This window comes from Capra hircus, chromosome 7, assembly GCF_001704415.2.
Source record: "Capra hircus breed San Clemente chromosome 7, ASM170441v1, whole genome shotgun sequence".
NCBI classification, from domain to species: domain Eukaryota; kingdom Metazoa; phylum Chordata; class Mammalia; order Artiodactyla; family Bovidae; genus Capra; species Capra hircus.
The window spans coordinates 103,996,903-104,023,140 of NC_030814.1; the positions used below are offsets into that span (position 1 = coordinate 103,996,903).

At 62.7% G+C, this 26,238-nt stretch overlaps 3 protein-coding genes across 7 annotated transcripts in view; 1 reads left to right on the forward strand and 2 right to left on the reverse strand.

Moving 5' to 3' along the window:
* SSBP4 (single stranded DNA binding protein 4) lies at positions 1,077–16,773 on the forward strand. Of its 5 annotated transcripts, none has more exons than XM_018051442.1 (17): positions 1,077–1,443; positions 9,759–9,831; positions 10,211–10,272; positions 10,359–10,443; positions 13,161–13,250; positions 13,882–13,941; positions 14,025–14,094; positions 14,234–14,301; positions 14,382–14,452; positions 14,771–14,816; positions 14,903–14,938; positions 15,040–15,094; positions 15,182–15,252; positions 15,332–15,410; positions 15,761–15,789; positions 15,910–16,017; positions 16,379–16,773. In XM_018051442.1, exons 1-17 carry the CDS (start codon positions 1,385–1,387, stop codon positions 16,406–16,408), a joined length of 1,092 nt encoding a protein of 363 aa, XP_017906931.1. In that variant the 5' UTR covers positions 1,077–1,384; the 3' UTR covers positions 16,409–16,773. The 5 variants fall into 5 exon arrangements, with proteins under 5 accessions (XP_017906931.1, XP_017906929.1, XP_017906927.1 ...); XM_018051438.1 differs by having other exon boundaries at positions 1,095–1,443; positions 15,329–15,410; positions 15,910–16,133; XM_018051441.1 differs by having other exon boundaries at positions 1,096–1,443; positions 15,329–15,410.
* On the reverse strand, positions 17,032–20,296 carry ISYNA1 (inositol-3-phosphate synthase 1). Its single transcript, XM_018051437.1, has 11 exons — positions 20,193–20,296; positions 19,958–20,086; positions 19,644–19,805; positions 19,145–19,277; positions 18,869–19,062; positions 18,532–18,681; positions 18,235–18,450; positions 17,958–18,122; positions 17,758–17,871; positions 17,465–17,682; positions 17,032–17,340 (listed from the first exon to the last, which is right to left on the reverse strand). The coding sequence occupies exons 2-11, from the start codon at positions 20,075–20,077 to the stop codon at positions 17,139–17,141; spliced, it is 1,674 nt and encodes a 557-aa protein (XP_017906926.1). The 5' UTR covers positions 20,078–20,086; positions 20,193–20,296; the 3' UTR covers positions 17,032–17,138.
* The window catches only part of ELL (elongation factor for RNA polymerase II), a 77,302-nt gene continuing 74,790 nt past the window's right edge, over positions 23,727–26,238 (reverse strand). Inside the window, exon 12 of the mRNA XM_018051443.1 lies at positions 23,727–25,927. Within this exon, the coding sequence (XP_017906932.1) occupies positions 25,811–25,927 (117 nt within the window). The 3' untranslated portion in view covers positions 23,727–25,810. The remainder of the gene's footprint in view (positions 25,928–26,238) is intronic.

The window sequence follows — 26,238 nt, forward strand, 5'->3', positions numbered from 1 at the left end:
AGACCACAGTCACAGCTGGACCAAGCCCCCATCCAGCCCAAGCAGGTCCAGCGCACACTGCGCACGGGTACCCTGGCACACAGGTCTCCACCCCCACCACCCCAGGCGCCCCTGCCCTGCGGGTGTCGGCCTCCACCTCCTCTGCACACCCCCAGCGGGGGAGAAGAGAGGTCCTAGGAGGGAGAATGGGATGCCTACTGCCTGCACCCCGACTCCTGCAGAGGTGCTGTTAAGGTGGAATATTCACAGCTGGCACAGGCTGAGAGGCGGAGCCAGCGAAAGTGACCCAGTCAGTCAAGCCACCTAGCACCTGCAATTGACAACAGGTGTGACTGTGAGGCAGTGCGGGGTAGTTCCCAGGAGGTAGCCTGGATACCCCGGGAGCGTCTTGTCCGTGTGGTGTCTGTGTTGCGTGTATCTGTGTTGTGTGACTGTGTGTTGCGCGTGACTGAGTCATCTCTGGCTCGGTGAGACCCCAGGTCCCTGTGTGAAGCCCTCAGGAGGCTGCGACGGTGTGCCCCAGGGTAGCTGCGTGGATTCTTTCCACAGCTGTTGGAAGCTGTGGCATAGCGGTGCCTATGCGTGTCTCCGTGTGGGTACCTATGTGAGCGTGGAGTGTGTTGCAGTGTTTTGTAACAGCCACTCTTTTAGCTGTGTATACCTACATGAATGACAGTGTGTCCTGAAGGCGGGCTATGTGTGTGGCAGTTCCCTCCGTGCTGGGTGTGGGTAGCTCTGCGGGGGTGATACACCCAGTGTGACTGCCTGTAGCTTTATGGGGCTATCAGTAGTTGCTCCAGCAGCCACGAGTCCTGTGTCGGCGAGTGTAGCCGCCAACTAAGTGTGTGGCTGTGTTTCTGTGTACAATTTGCGCTTATCTGGACACTGCGTGTGTAGCAGCTATCAGCTGTGTCCTGTTGTTCGTCCTCGAGTGGCAGTTCCCACTAGCGCCCTGAGAATGTGTAGCCCCGCGCCCCTTCCCCCCGCGGCGGCCACTGCGCGTGCGCGCCCGGCCCACGGGCCCTGCGGCGGGACCCACCCGCGCTCCCGCCATCGCCCTTTTAAGAGCGGCGCCCGCGGGCGACGGGGTGGCGGCGGGCGGGGGCGCGCGCGGCAGGAGGAGGGGGCGCGCGCTTCCCGGAACAGCCCGCGCTGAGGGAAGAGAGGAAGAAAATAAAACCCGCGGCCGGAGCCAAAGCTGGAGCTGCCGCCGCTGCCGTCTGGAGCTCCCCCGCGCGGACAATGCCCGCGATGCCCGCACGGGGCTCAGGGCGGTGAGGCCCGGGGCGCGGGGTAGCTATGGCGACAGGGAGCGCGGCCCGCGGCGCCGCCTGACAGGTGTGGGGCCCCGGCGGCGGCGGCGGCGGCGGCAGTGCGGAGCAGCATGTACGCCAAGGGGGGCAAGGGCTCGGCCGTGCCCTCCGACAGCCAGGCACGAGAGAAGTGAGTCGGTGGGTCGGGACCGCGGGAGCCGGGGGCGGGGCTCGGCCACTGCGCCGCTTCCGGGGCCCCGATGCCGGCGGGCATCGCGTGGGGCACGTGGGTGCGGGTCCGTGCGGGGCGCGCCAGACCGGAGGGGCTCGGGGAGTCGCGAGCTAAGTCAGAGCGCGGTAGAACCGAGAGGCATGAGAGGTTTAAGGGGTCGTGAGATTTGAGGGGACACGCGAGATCCGAGAGGTCGTGCGAGTGGAAGGGGCGCGGGAGACCCGAGGGGAGCGAGATTTGCGGGGGCGCGCGAGATCCGAGGGGTACTAAGGGGTCGCGAGACCTCCCCGACGTCGAGACTGAGGTGTGCGAGGTTGCCACCGGTGTGCGCGCTCGCGGTTCGTGCCATTTCCCCCATCCTCTGGGGGAAGTTTCCCTGGCAGGCGAGACTGGCCACTCTGCTGCCCGCCCCCTACTCTGCTCCTTGGTGAAAGCTTGAGGGGCGGCGGGCCCACCCCCGTAAGACCACCTGTCCAGCGGGGCCTGGGGCAGCTGGGTGGGGCCCTTGGGGAAGCCGCAGGGCTCACAGTCTTGGGGCGCCCACTTGTTCTAGGCATGGCGCTGGGCTTTGGGTGGCAGATGCTTTCAGGCTGTTAGAGGCACAGGTACCTAACTCCCAGACTCTGCGATGAGGGGCTGGGGGCGCTCAGAGCTTCTTGGAGTAGGGTGGTAGCTGAGCTGCTGCGCCTGCCTCCAGGCACTGCCACTTACCTGTGGTGGGACTTTGGGTGAGGGAGTACAGCCTCCTAAGCTCACTCTTTATCCTGAGAAATGCAGACGTAATAACAGTTCCGTTTCTTAGGTTTAGGGAGCATTTGAAAAGTGCTAGGACCTGTGACTATCACAGCAAGGGCACCCAATGGTGGTTTGTGATAGTTATCCTGCCAGCGAAAACGGAAGCCTTGCGAGGGCTGATTTGCAGGATCCTAAAAGTCAAGCCACCTTGTGTAGGAAACCAGTTGCTGGAGATGTCAGGAGACTGGGTTTTCAGGGAGAGGCCCCATGATGACTCTTCAAGGAACAGAGCAAGAGAGGATTTGAAAGTCTGGGCAGTGAAAAGGAGCCCTAAACACGGGCTCTCTCCTATCCTGCGTTTTCTGCCTGGGCTGACATTGGGACCCTTTCCCACCCCCACCGGGACCTTCAGCTGTCCCTGTCACCTTCATCCCCTTATTTAAAGCTTTATTTACTTATTTTATTTTTTGGCTGTTGTGGGTCTTTGTTGCTGCACACCAGCTTTCTCTAGTTGTGGAAAGCAGGGGCTACTCTTCATTGCAGTGTGCAGGCTTTCTTTTCATCTCTTACAGCTCGGCAACTGTTTCTGTCTTGGCTGAGGACAAGCAAAGCTTGAAGGCTCAGTGGTTGGGGCTTTTGGGCTCAGTCATTGCGGTGCACCGCTTAGTTGCTCCACAGCATGTGGGATCTTCCCAGACTAGGGATCAGACCGGTGTCTCTTGCATTGCAAGGTGGGTTCTTAATCACTGAACCACCAGGGAAGCCTTATCTAAAAAGATCTGAAACCAATGACCAAATGTAAGCACTAGTTAGTTCTTGGTGGGAGGTGCTCTTGGGGCCTCCTTGTAAGCTGGAGCGTTCTTCATTTACAGGAGAGGCTGTGTCTTCCTGCAGGCAGCCTACCCAGGCCCCACCTCCCCCTTGCCCACCCTGCCTTCCCTCCCCTGTATTCTTTGGAGCCTGCAGTCACCACTGTGTGCTGTGAAACCCCAAGGGCAGGGACCCACCATCTGAGCACCCAGCAGACGCTAAGTCCATAGGACAGCCTGGCCCAGACCTCGTTCTGAGACAGGGAGCCAGAGGGGGCTCAGGACAGGGGCCAAAGAAGGAAGGAGAATACGGCAGGAGGAGGCAGGAAGGTGAAATCAGGGAGAAAAGAACAGGCCTGGAGAGTTAAGGACCCGAGCAGTGGAACCCCCTTCACCCCATTACGCAGAGGAGGAAACGAAGGCCCAGAGACGGAAGTGGCTCAGTTGCCGGTGGCCTGTGAGGTGCTCTACCTGCAGCCTCTCCCCCAGCCCTGGTGAGAATCCTGCAAGGCTGACTGTCCGCATTTCAGATGGGAGGCGGAACCGGGCTCAGAGCCCCCGGGCTGCCTTTCTAGTGTGTCAGCCCCACGCTTCGAAGAGCTCTCCTGTGCCCCTGAACCTGAGTTTTCGATGGGGTCCTTCTTGTCCAGAGCCCAGCATCCCCATCAGTGAAGCAGATGCTACCATCTGCTGTTTTCCTAACTTTTTTTTGCAGCAGCAGAACCTCGTCTCCAAGCCAGCACTTCTGCTGGACCCTCCTGACAAGAAATGGCTGAGTGTAGGATAGCTCTGGCCAAAAATGAGAGGGGAGGGGGACCGAGAACTCAGATAACCCCCTCTTCCATCCCTGGCCAAGAACTGAGGCTGGATTCAAAGACGCAGAATCTCCCCTGGGTTGTACAGTGGGGTTGAAACTCAACTCCAAAGCCCTCCTTCCCAGCTCAAACCTGTTTCTTTTTTTTTAATTGGTTTATTTTTAATTGAAGAATAATTACTTTATAATACTGGTTTGATTTGTCATACATCAACATGAAGTCGCCATAGGTATACATATGTCCCCTCCTCTTGAACCTCCTTCCCGCCTCCCACCGCATCCCACCCCTCTCAGTTGTTACAGAGCCCAGTTTGAGTTCCCTGAGTCACACAGCAAATTTCCATTGGCTGTCTATTTTACATATGGTACAAACCTGTTTCTTCCCTTCTCTCATCTCCACGGCCGTCCCCTAAGCTGCCACCATCAGCTCTGTTCCAGATAACTGCCTGCCTCCCCCAGGTTTCCTGGCCCTCCACCCACCAGCAGACCCCCAGAAGCCCCACTCCACAAAGGAGCTGGAGCGCACTTTAAAACACAAACCTCTCCAGCCCACATGGCATGCCCCCACCCTGGGTACCAGCCCCAGCTCTTTGGCCCAGCCTCACCCCAGGGCCTTTGCGCTTGCTGTGCCCTTAGTAAATGGCTCTTCCTCTAGACCTTCCACACAGCTGATCCCTCCCACACCTCACTACCACCCACTTTTCCACTTCACTTTCTTAATCGCACAGCATCAGATCCCTGGGTAACTCACCTACCTCTTAGCTAGGATATGGGCTTCTTCTGGGCCAGCACCTGCCTTTCACTACACCCCAAGACCCAGCCCAGCACATGTCTGAACAAGCAGACCATTCCCACCGGGAGAGTGGTAGCCCCCAGACCCCAGCCAGGGTACAAGGATGGCTCGAGATGTGCCAGGATCTCCAGGAGTGGGGTGGTCAGACACCTGCTTCCAACCTGGGCAGAAGACAGGTGTCAGTTTTAAAAAGTCTCCTGCTTAAGGGTGCTTGGAAATGGAGCCCAACCTCACAACTGCTCAGCTAGATAAGAGGGGGCCAGAAAGATAGTCATCTGTCTAGCATCTTCTGGCCAGAAGAATCTCTTCTCCAAAATGACCCCGAGGCTGACTAGAGAGTGGACACTCGTTGTGCACTCAGGGCTCTAGGCACACGGTGGCGACTGCAGGGTCCAGAGGGTACACGGGAGGGGAGGGCGGGGTGGGCCAGAGGGTACAGGGGAGGGGAGGGCAGCGTGGGCCAGAGGGTACAGGGGAGGGAGGCAGGGTGGGCCAGAGGGTACAGGGGAGGGGAGGGCAGGGTGGGCCAGAGGGTACAGGGGAGGGGAGGGCAGCGTGGGCCAGAGGGTACAGGGGAGGGAGGCAGGGTGGGCCAGAGGGAGGTGGGATCTGAGTGGGCTGCCTGCAGGAAGACACAGCCTCTCCTTCTGTAAATGATGAACACCAACCTAGAGGTCGGTCCCTGGAGCGCTTCCCACCCAGAACGAGCACTTGCGTTTGCCCATTGGTCTCAGTCTTTCTAAACAAGGAGATGAAGCTGACAGGGACAGCTGAAGGTCCCCACGTCCGCTGGGCTTCCTCTCCCCCTTCCAACTCCAGAGGGTCTGCTGTCCTAACTTGGGGGCAGCGTCTAAACGTTAGCTGTGGGACACTTTGGGTGCTGCCAGGCGGGTTTAGAATAGTTCCATGAGCAAGAGTCCTGTCAGTGTCCCTGGGCGTCTCGTGGGTTTTTCCGCCAGAATCGGTTTTGATATAAGCACATCACCTCAGGTAGTTTGTCCATCTTCCCAGGGGGTAAGGGAATGACCGTGTGTCTGTCCCATCCCTAGCTGAGTGTTCAGGTGTGGCCCTGGGCACCCTTGTTGGAGGGGAGCTCGTGGGTAAGAGGTTCTTGAGAAAGGCTGAGCGGAGCCAGCCGCACAGGGGAGCCTTCTGGGAAGGCAGGGTCTGGGGGCAGATGCTGGGGTGGAGTTTATGAGTGGGGGTCGTTCCTTTGGCTGCTGGGTGGGAGGAAGGCCGTAACATGAAGGCTGGTGAGGAGAGGGGCTCTGGAGAGCTGAAGGCCTGGCCCTGTGGGTGGTGGAGAGGAGGGAGGAAACGTGTGGGTGAGAGTCCCTGAAGGGCGTAGGTGGAACTGGTGACGGATTAGGCGAGGGTGGAGGGGTGACAGAAGGCCTTGAAGGAGAGGGCTGCTCCCAGCCCCCAGTGGCACACGCCCCCAGGGGCTCTGGGGGAGGGGGAGCTGAGCAGGCGGCACCTGTTACCTCAATTCTTGGCCAATTACGGCAGTTCTTGATAATGAAGGTGGCATTGCTGAGTTTCTGCCCCTACTCTGTGCTCAGCTGCAGGGAGGCCCATGGGCACTTCTCTCCATAAGCACTCCCAGTCCAGGCATCTCGCATGCTCCAGGTCACTGGTCCTTCTGGAGGGAGGCCCTGCTCCCTCCCGTCTCCTGCCCTCTTGCAGCGGGGATCCCCTGATGGATGGGTTCTTCCTTCTGTAGGTCATTTGCTGACCAGGGCTGGGGCGGGACCAGGATTTGGACCCAGAGCCCCGGCCCTTTCCCACAACCCCGCTCAGGGCCTGGACAGGGACCGCCCCCCAAAGCCAGAAGCGCCCCAGAGGGGAGGGCTCTGGAGGTCCCCAAACCACCTGCCAGGCTTCAGGCAAACAAAACTGCTCCCCATTCTCTGAGACTTGATCCAGATGAAAATGAAAAGTACTAGCATGTAAGGTGTTCGGTTTCAGCAAAACTGAAAACCTTCTCTGGCTTCTCTATGCTCTTGGGATAAAACTCCAAATCCTTACCATCACAATAGTAGGTGCTTACATCCCCAGGGGGCTCAGGGTCCATTCCTTTGGATGGCTGAGGGCCCAGTGCTAGATAAGTTCAAGAGTGAGATGAAGTCCTCACCCGCCCAAAGCGACATTCAGTGGGGGCTGCAGGCAGTAAGTGGAGAGCCTGGTGTCAAACAGATAAATAAAATGATGGGGGGCGAGGGGAGACTGGAGCAGGGCTGAGGTTAGAAGTGATAAAGACATCTCTTACAGGTGACATTGGAGCCGTGAGGGTCTCTGGCTGAAGTGCCCCAGGCAGGGAAACAGCCTGTGCAAAGGCCCTGGGGTGGAGAGTAGTGAGTGGTCAGTGTGTGTATGTGGGAGTGGGAGGAGGAAGGGTCTGTGTGCGGAGTGCTGGTGGGGAAGGAAGGAGGCAGCCTTTGCTGAAGTCCAGGTAAGTGATGGTGGCAGCCTGGACCCGGAGTGTGCGGAGGAAGGCAGGGAGAAGGCTCAGCATGAGGAGAGAGGGCTTTTTCCTTAAGTTCTTTCCCCTAAATTCAGTAAAATGTAGTGATCTCTGGGGGACAGCTGGGTGGGTCTTCACACTTGCACCGCACACTTGTGTGTGCAGACCACCCAGGATGGGGAACAGGAGGGGAAGGGGAGAAGAAGCTGGGGTGGGGCTGGGCCTTTAAGATAGCAAGTGGGCAGTGGACACTGAGTTCTGAGCAAGCCTGTGGGCAGCTGCAGCAGTCAGTCATCCGAGCAGGAGGGGAGGCCGCCCAGGGAGAGAGGAGGAGAGCAGGCCGGGGTGGGTTCCGGGACCTGTGTCCTAGGTCACATGCCACCCCGAGGGTGGAGGGTGAGAGGCGATGGAGAAGGACACGGTGGGCTGGCGGCGTAGACCCCTTGGTGGGAGCCACCATGTTCTTCAGAGGACTCCAGAGCCCTGGGAGAGTCTCTGCCCTTGGTGGGGGTGGGGGGTAGCAGACTGCAGCCCCCTGCGTCCCTGCTGGGGCAGCCTGCCCGGCCCCCTCCCCACCCTGTATTGCTCCCTGTCTCTGGGTGTCTCATCCCCCTGCCTTTCCTGCTGCCTGCACTGCCCCCCAAGGTGACGGGGTCGGCTGGGCCTCTCACAGCCTCTGTCTTTGCCTGCAAGGTGAGGAAGTGAGCTGGCTGGAGCTGGTCAGCTCTGCTCTGGCCCCATCGGCCTTTTGTGTTCATTCTTGTACTGATGGGCTTGGGCCGGGCAGATGCAGCCAGGCAGATGCAGACCACTGGTGAAGGCTCGGGAGACCTCTAGAAAGGGCGGGGGGGGGGGGGGGGGCTCTGGGAGTGAGATGGACAGATGAGCCCCACAGCTGAAGGGTGAGGGAGATCACTGGGCCGGAGAAGGGAGGATGCTGGGGACTGCTGGGTGCGATGTTGGAACCTGGGGTCGCCTGGGCCTTGAGGAGCTGCTGGGAGGAGTGTGATGACAAGGCGGGGACCTTGGCTAGTCTTGGGGGAAACCCACACTCAGAGCTACGTAAGCCCCGCAAACCCTACCTCTCAGAGCCCCGCTTCGGTCCTTCCAGTGGCTGCCACATTCGGGGCACAACGCGAGCTGTGGACGTACCTTGCCCTGGGACAGCCGCCCCCCCCCCCGACTCCCTAACAGCCCCCCTCGTCCTGTGGCATGTACCGCCTTCCAGCCCACCAGGCCGCTTACCTTCTCCTCTGTATTGTTGCTCCTCCGTCTCGCCCCGCAAGCTGGTAGCCTCTGGGAGGACAGGAGTCTGTGGTGGTCACTACTCAGGGAGGCGCTGCGTGAACGTGTGTTGAATGAATGAAGGGCTGGATGGATGAAGAAAGGAAGAAGGTCCAGAACAAGGGCGGAAGCCATGGGGCGGGGGCCGGGACAGAAGGACCTCGCTGTGGGCCAGGGCCTGGGTGGTCTGCTGAAGGGGCTGGGATGGGAGGCTTGAGCAGCCTGGCTGGGAAGAGCGAGAGAAAACAGGAGCGTGAGTCAAAGCAAGGTTATTTTAAGATGGGGCTGTCAGCCAGGGGAGGGCGGCCAGCTGGGAAGGCAGGCATCTGGAAGGGCCTCCAGCTTTCACCAGAGCAACCTCAGGCCGGCCCTTGGGGAGCCTCCAGTCTCGGACCCACACTCCCCTCAGCCCATCTGGGGCCTGGTTGGGCAGTGGAAGGACCCTGGGGGCGCCCCAAAGGGCTGGGACGGTAGAGGGTGACTAGGTGACTCCAACGGGTGGGGAGTTGTCCCTCTGCTGGCTGGTGTGGAAGATAGACTGAGGGGTGGCGGAGGCAGGGATGAAAAGGCCTGGAAGGCAGCATGGATGGTCTGGCTCCCTTGTGTGGCCCATGAGCGGTGCTGCTGGCCTGGGCAGTAACCAAGCTGCTGTGTGCATGGGGGCTGGGCGCCATGGGCATCTGGGCAAGGCGGTGTTGCGACAGCTGAGTGGCACTGTTGGCCCTGCTTCCTGTGCCCCCGAGTCTCTTGGGGGCTGGCACGAGTGTGTCATAGCCACCACTGGTGCGTGCAGACTGACCCTAGAGGAGGACTGGGGCGTCCAGGGAGACCTGGAGGAGGAAGACCTCAGGTCAGAGAGCCCTTCTCTTTCCTCGGCAGCTGAGGCTGGGCATGCGCTAGGTGCTGGGCCCTGGCCACGTGGCCCAGGGTGCCTGCTGGGAGGCCCTACCTAGAGCAGTCTGGAATGGAGCCCACGAGCCCCTTCTCCAAGCAGAGGGCCTCTCTGGGGTCAAGGCTGCTCGGGGGTCTCAGGATTGGTGGGATGGGCCCAGGACTTGGTCCATCAGGGGTTGTTGAACAGAACAGAATTTGACCTGGAAGTGGGTCTGGGGACTCCTAGGAGAGCTGCCTAGACGAGGGGCCTGCAGGCTGGGTGTTGATGTGGGAGGTGGTCAGGCTGAGCAACTGGCATGGAGGCCGTCTATCTCTTCTGAGGAGTTGGGGAGCTGGGACAGCGGGGACCAGTGAAGGCGGGGGAGTGAGGCTGGCCGGAGGCGCAGGTACTTGGCCTGAGAGCCCTTCCCAGGGACCCTTGGGGCGGGGTACTGAGTGTGGCCCAGGCCTCTGACCTGGCCCCTACCTGATCACCTGCAGGCTGGCGTTGTACGTGTATGAGTACCTGCTACACGTCGGTGCCCAGAAGTCAGCCCAGACCTTCCTGTCTGAGGTAAGCTGGCCAAGCCAGGCAGGGACCCCCCACAGCCAGACCCTTCCTCAGCCCCCGAACCCTGGGGGCCTCCCTACCCCATTTTTATCAGGTCTCTGGCAGTAGGGTCAGGTCACGCCCTGGAAGGTGAGGGCTGGGCTGGGGCTGGGCCTGCAGATGGGCCTCCTGGCATCTGCCCATCCATCTGAGGGTCTGCCTCCCGCTTCCCCGCTGGGCTCCTCACCAAGCTGCCCCCTCCTGGCTCCCCGGCCCTGACCCACTGGTTTCCTGGCCCAGTGCTCCCCGGTGCCAAGCGGGGCTGGCGCTGCCTCTTGGGAGGGGAGGGTGTCAGGCAGGGCTGGGGCAGTGAGTGCCTTGCCTTCTTTCCTCTCCCCTGCAGATCCGATGGGAGAAGAACATTACGCTGGGGGAGCCCCCGGGCTTCCTGCATTCCTGGTGGTGGTGCGTGTGAGGCGGTGCGGGCGGGCCTTGGAGGGGGGCTGGGTGGGGGCGCGTGGGGAAACCATCTCCCCCCCTGCCGCCCACAGCGTGTTCTGGGACTTGTACTGTGCAGCGCCCGACCGCAGAGAGGCGTGTGAGCACTCGAGCGAAGCCAAGGCTTTCCAGGACTACGTGAGTCCCCGCCCCAGGGGCTGGGACCAGGGCTCGTGGGCGTGGGCAGGGGCCTGTGCTCTGAGGGGCTCCAGTGGGCAAGTGGGCCAGGCTGTGAGGTCTGACCTGAGATTGTGCTCCTCCACTGCACCTCCTGCGGGTCCCCAGAAGCCCGAGACCCTCCGGAGGCCAGCCCCTCCTTTGCTTCCCCTCCTGTGAACTCCATGTGGAACCCGATAGACAGAACCCCAGTTCCTGCCTCCCTGGCTGCCTGCCTCTTTGTGTGCAGGGTGGGGCTGGCCGTCCCCCACAGCTGGCCCCCTCCCCTCGAGCCTTCTGCGGTGGGGGCCCAGGCAGGGGTACACCCTGGCGCTGGAGAGGCCTAGCTTGGCAGACCTCCCAGCCTTATTCGGCGACTGGGGCTGCTCTCTTCACCTCTCCGGCCTCGGTTTCGGTGCAAGTTGAGTTCAGTGTCGTCCAGAGCAGAGGCTGGGTAACAGGAGGGGACCCGCAGCACCGTGTGGTCACGTGGGGGGCGTTGGCCGCCCCCTGCCTTTACCCTCTTTCTCCTGGTCTGTGGGGCTTGCTCACCCAGCGCCGCGGAGATATCCCTCCTGCCCTCTCCCTCCCCCCTGCCCTCCCCCTCCCCCTCCCCCCCTGCAGCCGGCGCGTTAACGTCCTGAGCCCTCCGCTCCGCTGTGCCCCTGGGGCGGGGTGCCTCCCAGGGCCGGCCCTCCCTCCCTGCAGTTAGCCGGAGTCCCCCACCAAGCACCGCCTCCCGACAGAGGGCCCCCGCAGTACAGAAGGGCCAGGGTGCAGTCCGAAAAGGCCAGGGTTCACCGTGTCCCCGAAGACGCCCGGGCACGCTGTATGCGCCGTTACGGGAGGGGCGGTTACTGCTGTCCCCCCCCCCTCCCCGGTCAGGTTCCACCGGTCATGTTGTGGTCTGGCCAGAACGGGGGTAACAGACGTGTCTGGAGCTGTGTGCGCGTGTGACTCGGCGTGGGTCCGACTCCCTCGCCCCAGTGCACCCCGCTTCTCCCCGTGCCTCTGTGGGGTCCCCGGGGCTCTGTTCCTCCTCCGGGCTGAGCAGCCCGCCCCTCCCTCTCCGCCCACGTCTCCGGGGGAGGGAAGAGCGCGGTCTCCCTGGAGTGAGCGCGCTTCCGGGAGCACGCTGATTACCATGGCAGCGGGCGCGTCCAGGGAGGGGGCGGCGCCCCGGCCGCGGCCCGGCTCCCGGGTGACAGGGTCCCTGTGTCAGCAGACTGGAGCCGGCTGCGTGTTCTGCCCCACCTCCGCACTTACTGGCGGTGGGGTGAGGGGCATCCTGCCGCCTCCCCCTCGCAGTCGGGGCTCCCTCCTCCCTTCCACCCCCCAGCTTCTGAAGGGGCTCAGTCAGCGCCTCTGGGCTGGGGGCCGACCTCAGCGTCTCCAGGAAACGAGAGCGCGCCCAGCCTGTCGTCATGGCAACGCGGGCCTGGCTGGTGCCTCCGGGTGGATGATTGACGTGGGGGGTCCAGCTCAGGTCTCCCACTGGGAAGGGTGGACCCCACCCATCCCCCCCGGATTAACCCTTCAAGGCCTAGACTTGGGGAACCCCATCGTTTCCCCCACCCGCACACCTCAAGGTCTGGAAAGCCAGCCACCCGCACCACCAGCCACCTTCCCCGACCAGGAAATGCTCTGGCGCCGCCTGCCACAGCCCAGAAGGGGGGGCTGCCCTCCCTGTGGGCGGGGGAAGGTGGACAGACGCAGGGCCCAGAGCTGTTCCCCTCCAGCCAGGGAGAGACACGCGTCAAGGGGCCTCAGGAGAAGCGTTCTCGGTGCCTGCAGTGTCCTCCCCCCTTCCCTGTCCTTTGATGTGTCTCCTCTGCCCTGAAGACTAGGCCTCTTTCTACCCCCTCCCCCTGCTCTGTGGGCCCCAAAGGCAAGCAAGCCTGGGACTTGGAACCAGCCAGAGGAAGTGGCCTGTCCGCCTGTCCCCCTGCCAACTCTGGGCCTGCCACCAGCATCCCCACCCTTGGCAGACAAGAGAACTCCCTTCTCAGGCTCCCAGTCTTGTTCCCTCCTCCATCTGAAGAGAGACTGGGGGCCTGGAGAGGCACTGCAGAGTGCCCCTCCTCCTCCTCCCTCCTTCCTGGAGGAGGAGGGGAGTGGTCTGTACCGTGGCTCTAAGAAGGAACCCTCTGGGAGGGAGGTTGGTCTCCAAGCTGCCTATTGATTTTTGTTGTTGTTGATTTGAGGGGTCTTGGGGGCCCAGCTAAGCTGCCTTGCCAGCCAGAAGGATTCAGGGCTGGTTGAGATGGGCTGGGAGTGGGGCACTGTGCCCCCACCCATCTGAAGTTGGATTCAGACCAAAAGAACAAGCCTGTGCTAGAAGGACAAGCACACACTGGAGTTCTCGGCAGACGGCATTTTCAGACCCCTAGATCCTCAGGGTGGAGACTCACGGGGGGCTGGAGTCCTGGCCTCCTCCCTAGTCTGGGGTCTCAGCAGGTCGGGGCCCGCAGCACAGAGGCAGAGCCCTGGCTTAGGGCCACTCAGCATATGGGGCTGCTAAGCCTGGGGGCAACAAGGACTCTTTCCTCAGTGTTAGCCCGCCTCCCGAGTCCTTCCATGCTTCAGTAGTTGGATGGCTTGGGTTCCTTGTTCTGCGGGGCTGGCTGGCTGGGGAGAAGAGAAGAACCTGGTTCAGAAAGGGACCTGACTTGGTCTTGCCGTCTCTCCTGCTCCTGCAGAGTGCTGCAGCGGCCCCCAGCCCGGTGATGGGGAGCATGGCCCCCAGTGATGCAATGGCATCAGGCCCCATGGCACCCGGCTTCTTCCAGGTACAGCCAGGGCTAGGACCCCCTGTCTCCTTGGGTGGGCAGTGACAGGGTGGGTATGTACTGTGCGTCCGTGGTAGGGCCAGAGAGGGGCGGAGCTGCCTGGGCCCCAGTGCCAAGGAGGGCGGGTGCTCTGCGCTAGGACTGCTCGTGGGTCAGGGTGCTTGGGGCCGCAAAGCTTGGCTCTCTGAGCCAGGGGTCCTGCCCATAACCCTACCTTTAGGGTCCCGTAGAGGGGCTAGCTGGCCCCTTCTCCTGCCTCCACGGCGTCCCTGCCCCTGCCCTGCCAGGCTCAGCATAGCCACAGGAAACCGTGAAACTTCGGGTGACCTCGCTCCTCCCAACCCTCCTGGTTCTGTCCTCCTAGGGCCCCCCCCCCCCGGCTCCCAGTCTTCCCCCCACAACCCCAATGCCCCCATGATGGGGCCTCATGTTCAGGTAAGGACCTGTAACGCCCCGCCCCTTCGAGCACGCACACCCCTCCCCAGGGCCCCTGGGTGCATACCACTGAGCTCCACACACCCAGGCACTGGGCTGAGGTATGCCGGCTGGTGCTGGAGGACAGCAGGAACCGGGTAGTTTTGAGGGCTGGGCAGGTTGGGGGAGGTGCTGATCCCCGGCCCACCTCTTCCAGCCCTTCATGTCACCGCGGTTCCCAGGGGGCCCCCGGCCCACCCTGCGGATGCCGAGTCAGGTGAGAGAGGGATGTGGGAGGGGGGCAGGAGCTGGGCCGGGGTGGGGGCACCTCCACTCAGTGCTGCCACTCCCCATCCGCAGCCTCCCGTGGGCCTCCCCGGCTCCCAGCCCCTCCTCCCTGGCACCATGGAGCCCTCCCCGCGAGCTCAGGGTGAGTAGGGAAGCTCCAGCTGCTGTCCCCCCACCAGCCAATCAGGACCCCAGAACCAGGACCACCCCCGCGCCAACACAGCGCGTATCCACGCTGGGAAATGGTCCAGGTCTGAGCCTACTCTTCCTTCTGCCCCCAGGGCATTCAAGCATGGGCCCCATGCAGAGGGTGACGCCTCCCCGGGGCATGACCAGCGTTGGGCCCCAGGTAAGGGCTGGCCCAGGTGACTGGGAGCATCAGGGGCTGCCCCCACTAAACCTGCACTCATGGCCCCTTTGCCTTCGCAGAGCTACGGAGGAGGTGGCATGCGGCCCCCACCCAACTCTCTTGCTGGCCCTGGCTTGCCCACCATGAACATGTAAGGCCCTCAGGGACCCCTAGGAGTGAGCCTAGGCGGGCAGCACCCCACTTCACGGGCTGGGTGTACTGAGGCAGACCCACAGGGCAGTCCCTGGTACTGTTGACGTCACTGCTGGGTGGGGAAGCTCAGGCTCGAAGGCCACTGAGCCATGGCTTGCTTGGGCTTTGAAGGTGGCCTGGAATCTGTGCTTGGTTACCTCCCGGCCAACACCTGTTGCTCTGAGGGCACGTGGGGCAGAGTGGGTGTGTCAGGGAGTGTGTGGTAGGGAACAGTACCACCGGGCTTAGACCCCGGGTCCACTGCTGTCTCTTCTAGGGGCCCCGGCGTGCGCGGCCCATGGGCCAGCCCCAGTGGCAACTCGGTGAGTATCCGGGACGGGTGTGGGGTGATTGGAAGCAGGTGGGGTGGTGGCGCGGGTGGACTGCTCACAGCTGCTTCTGTCCTCAGATCCCCTACTCCTCCTCCTCCCCCGGCAGCTACTCGGTGAGTGGGGCCTAAGCTGGGACACCTGGGACCTGAGCGCAAGGTTTGTGGGGTGACGCATGGGGGCCTTTCTCACCGTCTGTGCCTCCCTCTGTGTGCAGGGACCCCCAGGAGGAGGCGGGCCCCCTGGAACCCCCATCATGCCTAGCCCTGGAGGTAGGACAGCCTGAATGCGGCATAGGGAGGGGTGTGCTTGGTGAGGGAAGCCCCTCTGACACCCTGCCCCCTCATGTGCTGTCTCAGACTCCACCAACTCTAGCGAGAACATGTACACCATCATGAACCCCATCGGGCCGGGCGCCGGCAGGGCTAATGTAAGTAGGGCTTGGGAGGGGGTTGGTTGAGGGTCGGGGAGCCGGTGGCCCGAGGCCCAGGCCGTTTCTCTGCCAGCAGTTCCCGCTTGGCCCTGGTCCGGAGGGCCCCATGGCCGCCATGAGTGCGATGGAGCCTCACCACGTAAACGGATCCCTGGGTGAGTGGGCGTCCGGGGGCACCGACACCCACTCACCCGTCCCCGCCCCGCTGCTCCGCGAGGCTCGTGCGCCCCCTGGCGGCCTCCTTCAGCCCGTCCGCCTCTGTGTGCTGGGCGGGTATTGAAGGCGCCTTGGCTTCTCTGGGCTGCTGGGTGACCCGCTGAGCTGGGGGAGGGTCCGGCATCTAAACCGTGGGGAGGCCCGGCCACCAGTCCTTCCGCCCCGATCTGGGCCCTCCCAATGGGCTGGGCGGAGGGAGGGGACGCGGCCGTCGAGGGAGGCGGTGGGGGAGCGGATTTGGCGGCGCCGGCGCGTCTGAGCCGCGTGTCCGCCGTCTGTCGGTCCACAGGCTCGGGCGATCTGGACGGGTTGCCGAAGGTGAGGGGGCGGCGCTCCGGGGGCGGGGCGGGGCGGGGCTGCGGGGTAGGCCGGGTGGGAGAAGCAGAGTCCCGGCGGGGCCACGCGGCCGGCCTTCGCGCTGACCGCGGCCGCCCCCAGAGCTCCCCCGGCGCCGTGGCCGGCCTGAGCAACACCCCGGGCACCCCGCGGGACGACGGCGAGATGGCGGCCGCCGGGACCTTCCTGCACCCGTTCCCGAGCGAAAGCGTAAGCGACTGCGTCGACTCCCCCCCCGCGGCGGCGTCGGGCCGGAGGGGCCTGGCGGGCAGACCCCGGCGGGGCGGCCGGGGGGCCAGAGCAAGACCGTGACCGCGGCGGGCCAGGTGGGGGGGCGGCCGCGGCATCCTTCCCTTCCTCCTCTCCCCTTCCCCCCGCCCGCCCCATCTCACCACCCCGTCCACATCCCACCCCCAGCCCTGGGACCCGTGGCTCCCCCATGCACCGCCACCCGATCCTTTCCTCTCCCCCTGTCCACACCGCCCTGTCCCCCATTTCCCCCGGGGGGCGGGTCCCAGCCTAGGCCGGAACTGAGCCGGCCCCCGCGCGCCACCCCCTCGTCTTTCCGCAGTACTCCCCCGGGATGACCATGAGCGTGTGATGGGGCCGCAGACCCTTGCCCACTGCCGGCCTCGGCTTCTGCCCAGCGCCCCTGCCCGGGCCAAGGTCCAGGGGCTCGGGTGGTCCGCAGGGTGAGGGTCTGAGGTCACACCGCGGGCAACTGGACTCCCAGTCAAGGCTTGGATGGCTGGGAGGCCCCGCACCAAGGACTCATTCATTTTATATATATATATGTATATATATATAAACAAACACACAAGGACCTCAGAGACGTTCTTTCCTGTTTGGGCCCTTCCCGTCATTTCTATTTTGTCCTGGGGGGGCGCTCCTTGGGGGACCTTCCTTTCCCCTGGACAGCAGGGGTGGGCCCTATCAATAAATGTAACTTGATTTTGGTTTTTGGTATCTGGTCTCAAATTTCTTTGGCTTGCAGCAGACACACCCTACTTATTAGCCCAGCCTTCAAGGGTTGTGGTTAGGCGTAGCCGCCGGCTCCTCCCCCATCTCCCATAGGTGGGGGAGGGGGGGTGCGGTTCTAGAAAGCTCGGGAGGGTTGGGGCAACAGAGTTGGGAAGGGGAGGTAAGAGTCTACTGATGACAAATGGAGACGGGGCTGGAGTTGGGCGGGTTTAGGGTTGCAGGCGCCAAGAATACAGATGTGGCTCATATTGGTACTGGGTTTATTGTCTTCAGGGGGCCTAGAAGGGTCGGGTCCTGGGGAGCAATGGGGGCAGGAGTTAGGGGGAGCCATAACTCGTAAGGCCATGGCCTTAGGTGGTGGGCATCTGGGGTGCCTCAGCCTGTGAGTGCCCATTGGCATCACCAGTACAGCCATTGGGTGCGGTCAGCGCAGATCCTTTCTTGCAAAGCCCCGGGGAGGCGGTGGCCAAGGGCCCAACTCTCTGGAGGCCAGGGCGTTCCATCTTGTGCTCCAGAAGCATGTGGTTCTGCGGCGGCAGCCCCACGCAGGCCCTGGGGGATGATCAAGGCTCAGCAGGGCCAGACCCAGAGAGTGCCGTGCAGCCCCTAGGCCCTGTGCACAGCCCTGCCAGCAGACATCCGGGCGTGGATGGGGACCCCCGAGGCCGGGGCACACCTGAGGATGTTCTCGATGCAGCTGCGCTGGCGGAAGAGCGCATTGACCACGGGGCTGCCGGGCGGTGCCAGTGGCGCCTTGAAGAGGAAGCCGAGCAGCGACAGCACCGGATGGAAGCTCTGCGGGTCCGGGTCGACGTCAGTGCAGAAGCTCACTCGCTGACACAGTTCAGTCAGCAGGGCCAGGTCCAGCATGATGGGTGCGGCCAGGAGCGAATCCTAGGGGGCCAGCGGGTCAGGAGGTGGGCCAGGCTGGCGGCCGCCCCGCTGCTCCTGCCCCCTCGCGCCCCACACCTCGCACGTGTTGTGCAGCACCAACGTGTTGGTACCACCCAGCATCAGCTCCGATGTGTACTCATCCAGGGCACGCTTGCTGTCGCCCACGTATGGCACGTACTTGATGACCACCTGGGGGACAGCACGAGGTCACACGGGTCCCTCGGTTGGGCGCTCCCTCGTCCCGGCCCCTGCCCCCACTCCCGCGCCCCACGCACGCAGTGGTCGGGCTGCTCGCCCGGCGAGTAGAGCACCGGGTTGCTGTGCACCATGTCGTCCACCACGCTGCTCTTGGACACCTCCTTGGAGCGGAACTGTGGTGGAGCTGACAAGTTCTGCCCGTCGTTGTTGCCCAGGTGGTTGTAGCTCACGATGGACATGGTCTAGGGGGACAAGGGGATCCGCGGTAGCTGCAGGCCTCGCAGCACACAAGCCCAGCCCTCGGGGGTCCAGGCCTCCCCTTCCTGAGCTGAGCAGTCCCCGAGGCCCACACACCTTGAGGCCAGAGCCGATAAGGAAGTCCACGAGCACAGACTTGACCTTGGTCTGGCCCGACTTGAAGTCGTCTCCACCCACAAAAACGCGGCGCTGCCATGCGAGCTCGAGGGCACCAGGTACCAGCGTGTTCTGTGGGGACCCATTGAGGAAGGCACAGCCCTCCAAGATGCTGGCCACGGCAAAGAGTGTGGAGGGCGACACTTCCAGGCCCAGCTGCAGGCAGAGGGGGCCAGTCAGCACAGAGGAGTCCTTGGGGGCTGGCCCTGATCCCACTCTGCCCCTGGGCGCACCCACCTGGATTGTGCGCAGCAGGTTCTCAGCAGTGTCATTGAGGCCTGGAATCACTTCGCAGAAGCGCTCCGTGTTCGCTGTCCACAGCACGATGACTTTGTCCAGGCCGGCGCTGGACCGGAAGTCGCGGATGTCCCTACGGATCTGCTCCAGCTGGGGATGGGGAAGGTAAGGGGAGGTTGTACGGGCTCATCCGACCTGTGGAGGCCTGGGCTACTCAGTTTCCCAAGTGCGCTGGACCCTCGGGATGGGAGCATGGGGACAAAAGAGGGAGAACAGGTGCGGGGGGTGGGGAGGACAAATGGCTGGGAAGAACAAGTGGCACGGGGCGGGGCTGCACCTGCTGCGCGCGCGTGCCCGGGATGACGTTGTCGGCGCGCGCGCTCTGGTTAGCTGCGATGAACTCCGGGATGTAGACAGAGGGCCGCGGGCGCATGGCCTCCATGTGCGGCCAGAGTTGCTCCTGCAGTCCCCAATCCAATACCTGTGCGCGCCGCATCGCCTCCGCCAGGTTCAGCGAAGATATGTCCCAGCCTGGGGGGTACCCTCAAGCTCGGCCCGGCCCCAAGCTTCGGCCCCGCCTCCCGCCCCACCCCCGGCCCAGGGCTCCGCCCACCGTCGAACACGAGGTCGTCGGGCGCCACCATGGGCAGCAGCGAACTGAAGGGCACGAACACTTCCTTGCCCTCGGCGTCCAGGCCCAGGCTAACAGTGCCGGCCTGCGTCAGCGAGCCGTAGTAGTTGGCCTCCTGGGGGGCGGCAGTGGGAGCGGAGTGAAAGGTGGGCGTGGCGTGGGGAGGGCCTCGAGCCGGCCAGGGCCCCGCCTGGCACCCGAAAGCTCCGCCCTGCTTTTGGGCACCTCCCCTCGGAGCTCCAAGCCTAGGCGGAAGCCGCTCCGCTCGGGAGGTCCCACCCTGAAGCCCTCCCACACCTTAGGCTCCGCCCCCGAAAGACCCCTGAGGAATCCCCGCCCCCCGTGGAAGCCCCGCCCGGAGTCCGCCCGCAGCCAGAAATCCCGCCCCCTATGGGCCCACTCCTCCGTTGGAGCCCCTCCCCCGCCGCAGGGATTCCAGCGAAGCCCTCTCTCCGACCGAGCCCCACCCGACCCCCCCCACCTTGCGGCCGGTGCGCGTGGGCCAGGACAAGCGCAGTCGGTTGGCCAGCACCGCAGCGGTCAGCGTGGAGCCGTTGTTGCCGCCCCAGCCGACGAGCATGACCCCGAGCCGGGGCACCTGCCGGGCGGTCCGGAAAGTGAAGCGCGTGGACGTGGGGTGCACCTGGGGGCGGGCAGCAGGGTGAGCCGGGGGCCGCAGGCCCCTCCCCGCTCGCTACTACTGGGCCGGGGGTCGCAGACGTTGGGCAGTCCCCGCTCCCTCCCCGCTCCCTGACTCCACCAGCCCCGCGGCCCGCCGGACGGCCCCTCGCCTACCTTGAGGACGCCGCCCTCGCGTCTGACGCTTGTCGTCCGGTACTCGTATTGCGCCTCGATGGTCTCGGGGCTGTAGACCACGTCGGGGCTCTCGACCACGAACTCAGTTGCGGCCTCCATCGCGACAATCTGGGGGCGCGGGGTTGGCAGGAGGTCAGCGGGGTCCCAGGAACTGGCCGGGCCAAGCCGACTTCGGTCCCCAGGGAGCCTGCACCCCTCCCGGGGCGGCACTCACCGATGCAGAGTCGGCTGGGGCAGCGGCAGACGGCTAGGGATCCGGGCGCGCGAACTCCAGAGAAAAGAGCCGCGGCTCCACCCCCGCCCCGCCCCTCGCTCCGCCCGCGCGCGGGAGGAGGGGCGCTCGCGGCGGGGGGAGGGCGCGCACCGACCTTGGGCTCGGGTTCGAGGCCTTTCGGTCCCGAGCCTCCGCCGCTGTCTGGTTCTTGGCCGGCCGGGCAAATAACCTGGGCCCCAGCCCCCCGGCCCTACCTCGGCCCTCGTGAATCACTTAGGACCCCCGGCCGCCTATCCCCACTGTACAAAAGAGGACTTTAAAGCTGTAAGGGAGCGCCAAGCCCCAGCCACGAGGCAGGAGTTTGAGTTAGGCTGGGAAACGCATTATTTGGTGGGTTGGAGGAGGGGGCGTCTCTAGAGAAACTAAGGCAAAGGAAACTGAGGCAGAAGACTAAGCGAGGAATCGGATTTCAAAGCGTGACACTCCTCCAGCCCCGGCTTCCTCCTCTTCCCCCTTCTTGAGCAGCAGTCAGACTCTCCACTCCCACAGGGCTCGTCAGGAGAGGGACTAAGGGGGAACTGTGAGTTCTCGGTGCCCCCACCTGTAGCAGGAGGGCCGATCAAGGGCAGGGCTGGGGTGGGGGCGGGGGGAGAGACTGCTCCTTGGGGAAGCGGGGGAAGGCGATGGGCAGGGCAGAGGCGGCCAGCTGGGAGGAGCTAGGCCTGCACAGCTCTGAGCCCCTCTAAGCGCCCAGTGATAAAGGAGCGTGGGAACCCGGCAGGCGGGCGGGGGCGGCTCCCCCAGGAACTTTCCAAAACAAGCGGCCTCCTCCGGCTGGAAAGTTTCCACCCCTGGAACTCACCCAAAAGGTGGATAGTTGGGAACGTTTGCAGGAAACATGATCAAAGTCTGGCCTTGGGGAATGGGGGCTCTAAAACTAGTCCAGACTTTGCCCTCAAGGGGTTCCAGTTGTGGGGGAGTCAGAAGTGAACTGGGGGGACCAAGGGTTAAGAATCTGCCTGCCAATGCAGGGGACATGGGTTGGATCTGTGGTCCAGGAAGATTCTACATGCCGCAAGGCAACTAAGCCTGTGCACCTCAACTGCTGAGCCCGTGCTTCAGAGCCCCACTGCAATGAGAAGCCCCAGCTCACCACAACTAGAGAAAGCCTGAGCACCACAATGAAGTCCTAGCACAGCCAAGAATAAGTAAGGAGAAGTGAGGGGGGCACTCCCAACCAGAGGGACCTGAGAGGCAGCGGTGGGCAGGGCAGGCTGCCTGGAAGAGGTGGCTGCTGGACGGTGTCTTGAGATAACGAAGACATCTCTTATCAAAGAAAGATATGAAGAGCTGCCTAGACAAAAACCTGGGGGACTGGTTTTAGGGGCAGATGAAAAAGGGCTGGCTGCGAGGGGGAGGGAGGCAGTTTGGTCCCCAAATCAAAGTAGACCCTCAGGGCTGGGGACGGGGCATTCGGTAAAATAAATATTTGGGTTTTGTCCTGCTTTCTGGCTTGGAGATTGAGTTTGATCCCTAAGTGCCAGGGTCTTCCCTGACAGTCCAGCAGTTCTGCACTTCCACTGCAGGGTGCTGGGGCTCAATCCCTGGTCAGGGAACTAAGGTCCCGCATGCCCAGCAGTGTGGCCTAAAATTAGAAGAAAAAAATTATCAGTGGCCAGTGATTTATTCAATCATGGAAGTTCTGTAAAAGCTCCTAACAATGGGATGTGGGTGAAAACATGGAGATGCTGGGTGACACCTGGGGAGGTCATGGCAGCCCTGTGCCGTTCCCCACACCCTGCTCCCCTCCATTCAGCTGTTGAAGTGTTTGCTTAGCACTGTGAGCCATTCTGGCAAACCTCTGAGGGGGTGGGAGGGAACCCCTGATGTATGGCGGGTTGTTCAGAAGTACGGGTGGCCAAGGACTCGGGGCTGCTGTCTGAAGTGGGGACCTGAGCCCCATAACCTGGGAACGGAACTTTTAGACCCCTAGTTCGTATTGGAGAATCTGCAGGAGCTGGAGCCCTCCAGGCCACATATCACACCACAGGACTGTATAAAAAGACTCAGCCCTGGGGAAGCCCAGCATTCACAGGGCAGCCTGCGGTGCTGGCAGGAGGGATGTGGGCTGAGCAGGTCCGGGCAGGCTCCCTGGAGGGGCTGTGTTGCAGTTCCGGCTACTGCTAGTACTACTTGCACTAACTCCTCCTAGTAGGGACCAGGTGGGGGTGTGACACGGGTGTGTGCTGCCTGCAGGTGAGTACTGGATGACCAGGGGCCCCCAATCCCACCAGTCTGCAGGCTTCCAAGGGCAAGGGCAGAAACGCCGCCATCACTGCTGAGTGCCAGCACCCGGCCAGAGCCCGGTGCACAGGAGGCATTGACGGATCCAGGTGCTGGCAGATGTTGTCCAGCAAGTGGCAGGGACTGCTGGGCACCCCTGAGCCCTGTAGCCATGGTGTGGGTTGTAAAGATGGGAAGTCCCCTGGAGACCTGGACTTGGGGTGTCTTGGGCTCAGGAAGGATGGTCAGGGAACTGCCTGTGGCCACAGGGCTGTGGGGGAGGCAGTGGAAGGCTGGGGGAGGCGGGTGGGCAAGGCGAGCCTGAGGCGAGATGAGGCTGAAGCAGGCAGGGGTGTGGGGACAGAGATTTATCCACTAGAACAGTGTGGCCAGGCTGCCTAGGGAGCAGGGTACACTCTGCCCTGTAGGGCCTGCCTGACCTCCCCTCCCGCGCCCCTCAGATTCCTGGGCCGTCTCAGAACTCAGGCCAAGGCCACTGGCCAGCAGGGCCACCAGGGAGGATAAGGCCCACAGTCCCTGACCCCTGGACCCCTTTAATCCTGGTCTTATTCTTTGTTTTTCCTTCCTAAAATAAACATTCCCCTCCACTGTGTCCTTGGAGGGTAGAAACTGCCCCCTGCCTCTTGCTCCTCACCTGGAGCACAGGGCAAGGATGGCTTTCCGGCTGCTGTCCTGCGCCTGTGGGGCTCCACTGGGCCTCAGGTTCAGTACTGCTGTCCCCGTGGGGGGGCGAGGGGAACCCCACCCCCACCCCAGCGTGCGTCCCGGGAGGAATCATCAAACTGCCCTGTCGTTTCCATCAGCCAAAGCTCATCAGCCCAAATGAAGCACTCGCCGTGCTGCACACGGCTCCACCCCGGGGTGCCCCTGCCCGGCTCAGCCCACCCTGTGCACTCCACAGGGCCAGCACTCTGCTCAGGTGCTGGCCACGGCTCCCCACTGCCTCCGCCTCCCGTCTGTCAGTCCTCACCTGTGAGCAGGCTGGCTGGTCTGCTCTGGCACCTGCAGGGCTCTCTGCCTCAGGTCCGCCCTCCACCTGCCAACCTCATTCCTGGGCAGCGGCTGTGGCAGTCTGCCCAGAAAGCTTTCTCCATGCTCAGCCCATGCCCGCCCCCCCACCACGGTTGCCCCATGGCCAGGTAGCCTCCTGACCCCAGCCCACCCCAAGACAGAACCAGTCCCCCCGATCCCTGGGGAATGACATATATACTCCCAGCTTGGGCTCACAGATTCAGTTCAGTGAATTTATTGTAGGTTGAAAAAAGATCAGCATTCACCTCTTTAGTGTACAAAAAGGACACTAGATCTTTTAAGAAAATATTAGGAAACTGAAGATGCAGACGTCTTTCAATTGTAACATTTTGGCAAAAGTGAAAAGTTCTTGTAAACACCAACTCCATGGCTCAAAATAGTTTTTCTCCACAGTACAATATTAAAAGAAAAAAAATAGTATCAATAAGTTAGACCATATTTAATCAGCTAGAACTTTTGTCCATCAACCCCTACCCCAAGCACAAAACTCCTCTTAGCTTCATAATTCCTTAAAAGGATAAAATAAACAACAACAAAAAACGAGGAGGAGGAGGAAATTCAACCGAGTCCCTCGAACTGGACCCCAGGGCAGAGGGCAGGCGGGCCCTCCGGGGTGGGGCCCCTCGAGTGATCCGGCGCCACCCGAGTCTGCGCGTTCAGGCTGAGTGCACGATGGCTGTCCACAGAACGCAGGGTCCCAGGGTCTGCTCAGCCTGTCCTCCTCCATCCCAAATGAAAAACAAAACGACAGCTACTGAAACATAAAGGATCAGCTTCCTCAGTGCTCCGGGCACCCCAGGGGCCCCGTGGAGATGCTGGGGTGGGGTGGGGCACTGCAGGCGTGACTGCTCTTTGGGAAGCCATTAGGAGACAGCCCCACAGCTTAGAAAAACAGACATGTCTACGCGAGCATTTCCGCCCTCCCTGCCTCACTAGGATCCTGGCAGCAACCCCTGCCCCCGCCCCCCGCAGTGACCCCTGGACTGGAGGTTGCAACCAGCCCCACGGCCTTCCCCCATCGTGGCTTCACCGAACGTGGCTCTGAATTCACGTGAACGCACGCTTTAAACCCCAGCACGTCCTGGCGGGGCCCCGCGCACACACACACACGCGCGCGCACACACACATACACAAACATATACATGCCCCATGACGCTTTCAGGGACATCAGACTAGGCACAGTGACTAAGCAGCAATTGGGGTGTCCTTGGGCCAGCACCCCCAGAGAGGGGGGATCAGGCACCTTTTCTGAGCTCACTCTCCGGGGGCTCCCTGGCTCCCTCGACCCCCAGCCCCTCCCTGAGTGCAAACCCCGTGGTGGCTCTGCAAAGACGACCCCAGAACCCATACATGGGGCTGAGGGGTGGAGCGAGGTCAAGAACACGGAGGCCACTTGGCCTCAGCAGTACAAAGTGAGGAGCAGCAGCAGAGGAGAGGATGGAGGAGAGAGAGACAAAACCCAACCCTGGTGCTGCAGAGCGCGCGGGCTACAAGCACAGAAGCTCCCGGCGACCCCCGACAGCTGAGGGCCGGGAATAGCAAGGTGGGCCTGGTGGCTCCCAGCAGCTGCTCCTGGGCCAGCTGGAGTTTTCCAAATAGAGCTGCAGGGCTTGCATTGCCGAGCCGCCCCACTCAGAGCCAGGGAGAGGCGGTGTGTGAGGGAGAACAGCGCAGGAGAGGGGCCCCCAGCGCCCCCCACCGGTTCTCTCCTCACAGAGGCAAGGCCAGACTTCCGGAGCATCTGTAATACTGTAGAAAGGACCCAGGGCAGCGTCTAGACCCTGGGCATCCAAGGAGGGGAGGCACAGGTGTAGAAAAAAGATGCTTTTTCTTTCGTACAAAAATAGACTCGAGTCTCGTCAGCAGTAGCCTGTCTTTGTATAAAACTAGAAAAGGCAAGCAGGCAGGCTGGCCTTGGAGTCTTTCTCTGACAAAAAGTTGAAGTCCCCTGTCGGGTGGCTGGCGAGGAGGGGGGCTTCTTGGGGAGCCCGTCCTAGGCAGGGGGGCTGCACAGGAGGTGTGGGGGACCTGGGGAGAGCTGGACACGCTACCTAGGTTTGTGTGACCTGTGGGCGGCCAGGCCTGCGTGGGCTCCCCTGAAAGCCGGCGTCGCTGGCTCAGATGACTGTATTCTTCCTCACATTTATTGTGTTAAATAAATCTCTGTTTTCTTGTCTTTAGCTCCCCCTTGCCCCCAGCTCCCCCACCATCCAGAACAGTCAGCCAGCTGAGGTGAGCTGGCCTGGCTGGTCGATTGGGGCCTCCTGCCCCGCGGCCTGGGGCTAAGGCCACGCCTGCAGCTGGCGCTGGTCGTACTCGGCGATGAGCCTCTTGATGTGGGCCAGCTTGCTGTGCAGGTACTCGCAGCGGTGCTTCTCCTGGCTGTAGTTGGTGTTGGTCTGGGAGAGAGCGGCTGGGGTGAGCCTCATCCACAGGGCCTGGGTGGAGAGCCCAACGCCAACCCAAGCCGCCCCGCCTGGCTGTCCCCAGCCCCCACTCACAGGCCAGAGCCCTCACGCCCTGACAGGGACCCCGGAGCGGGCCCCCAGGCTCCACCCTGGGAAACAGGGTCACGGCTAGGATGAGAGGCGGGGGGAGGTGGTCATGCAGTTTCCGTGCTGGGCTGGGGTGTGGCCGGTGGGAACCACCCCGGCACATTCGGCCCTAGGGAAGCACGTGCCAGGAGATGGCCAGGGAGCCCGAGCTGGGG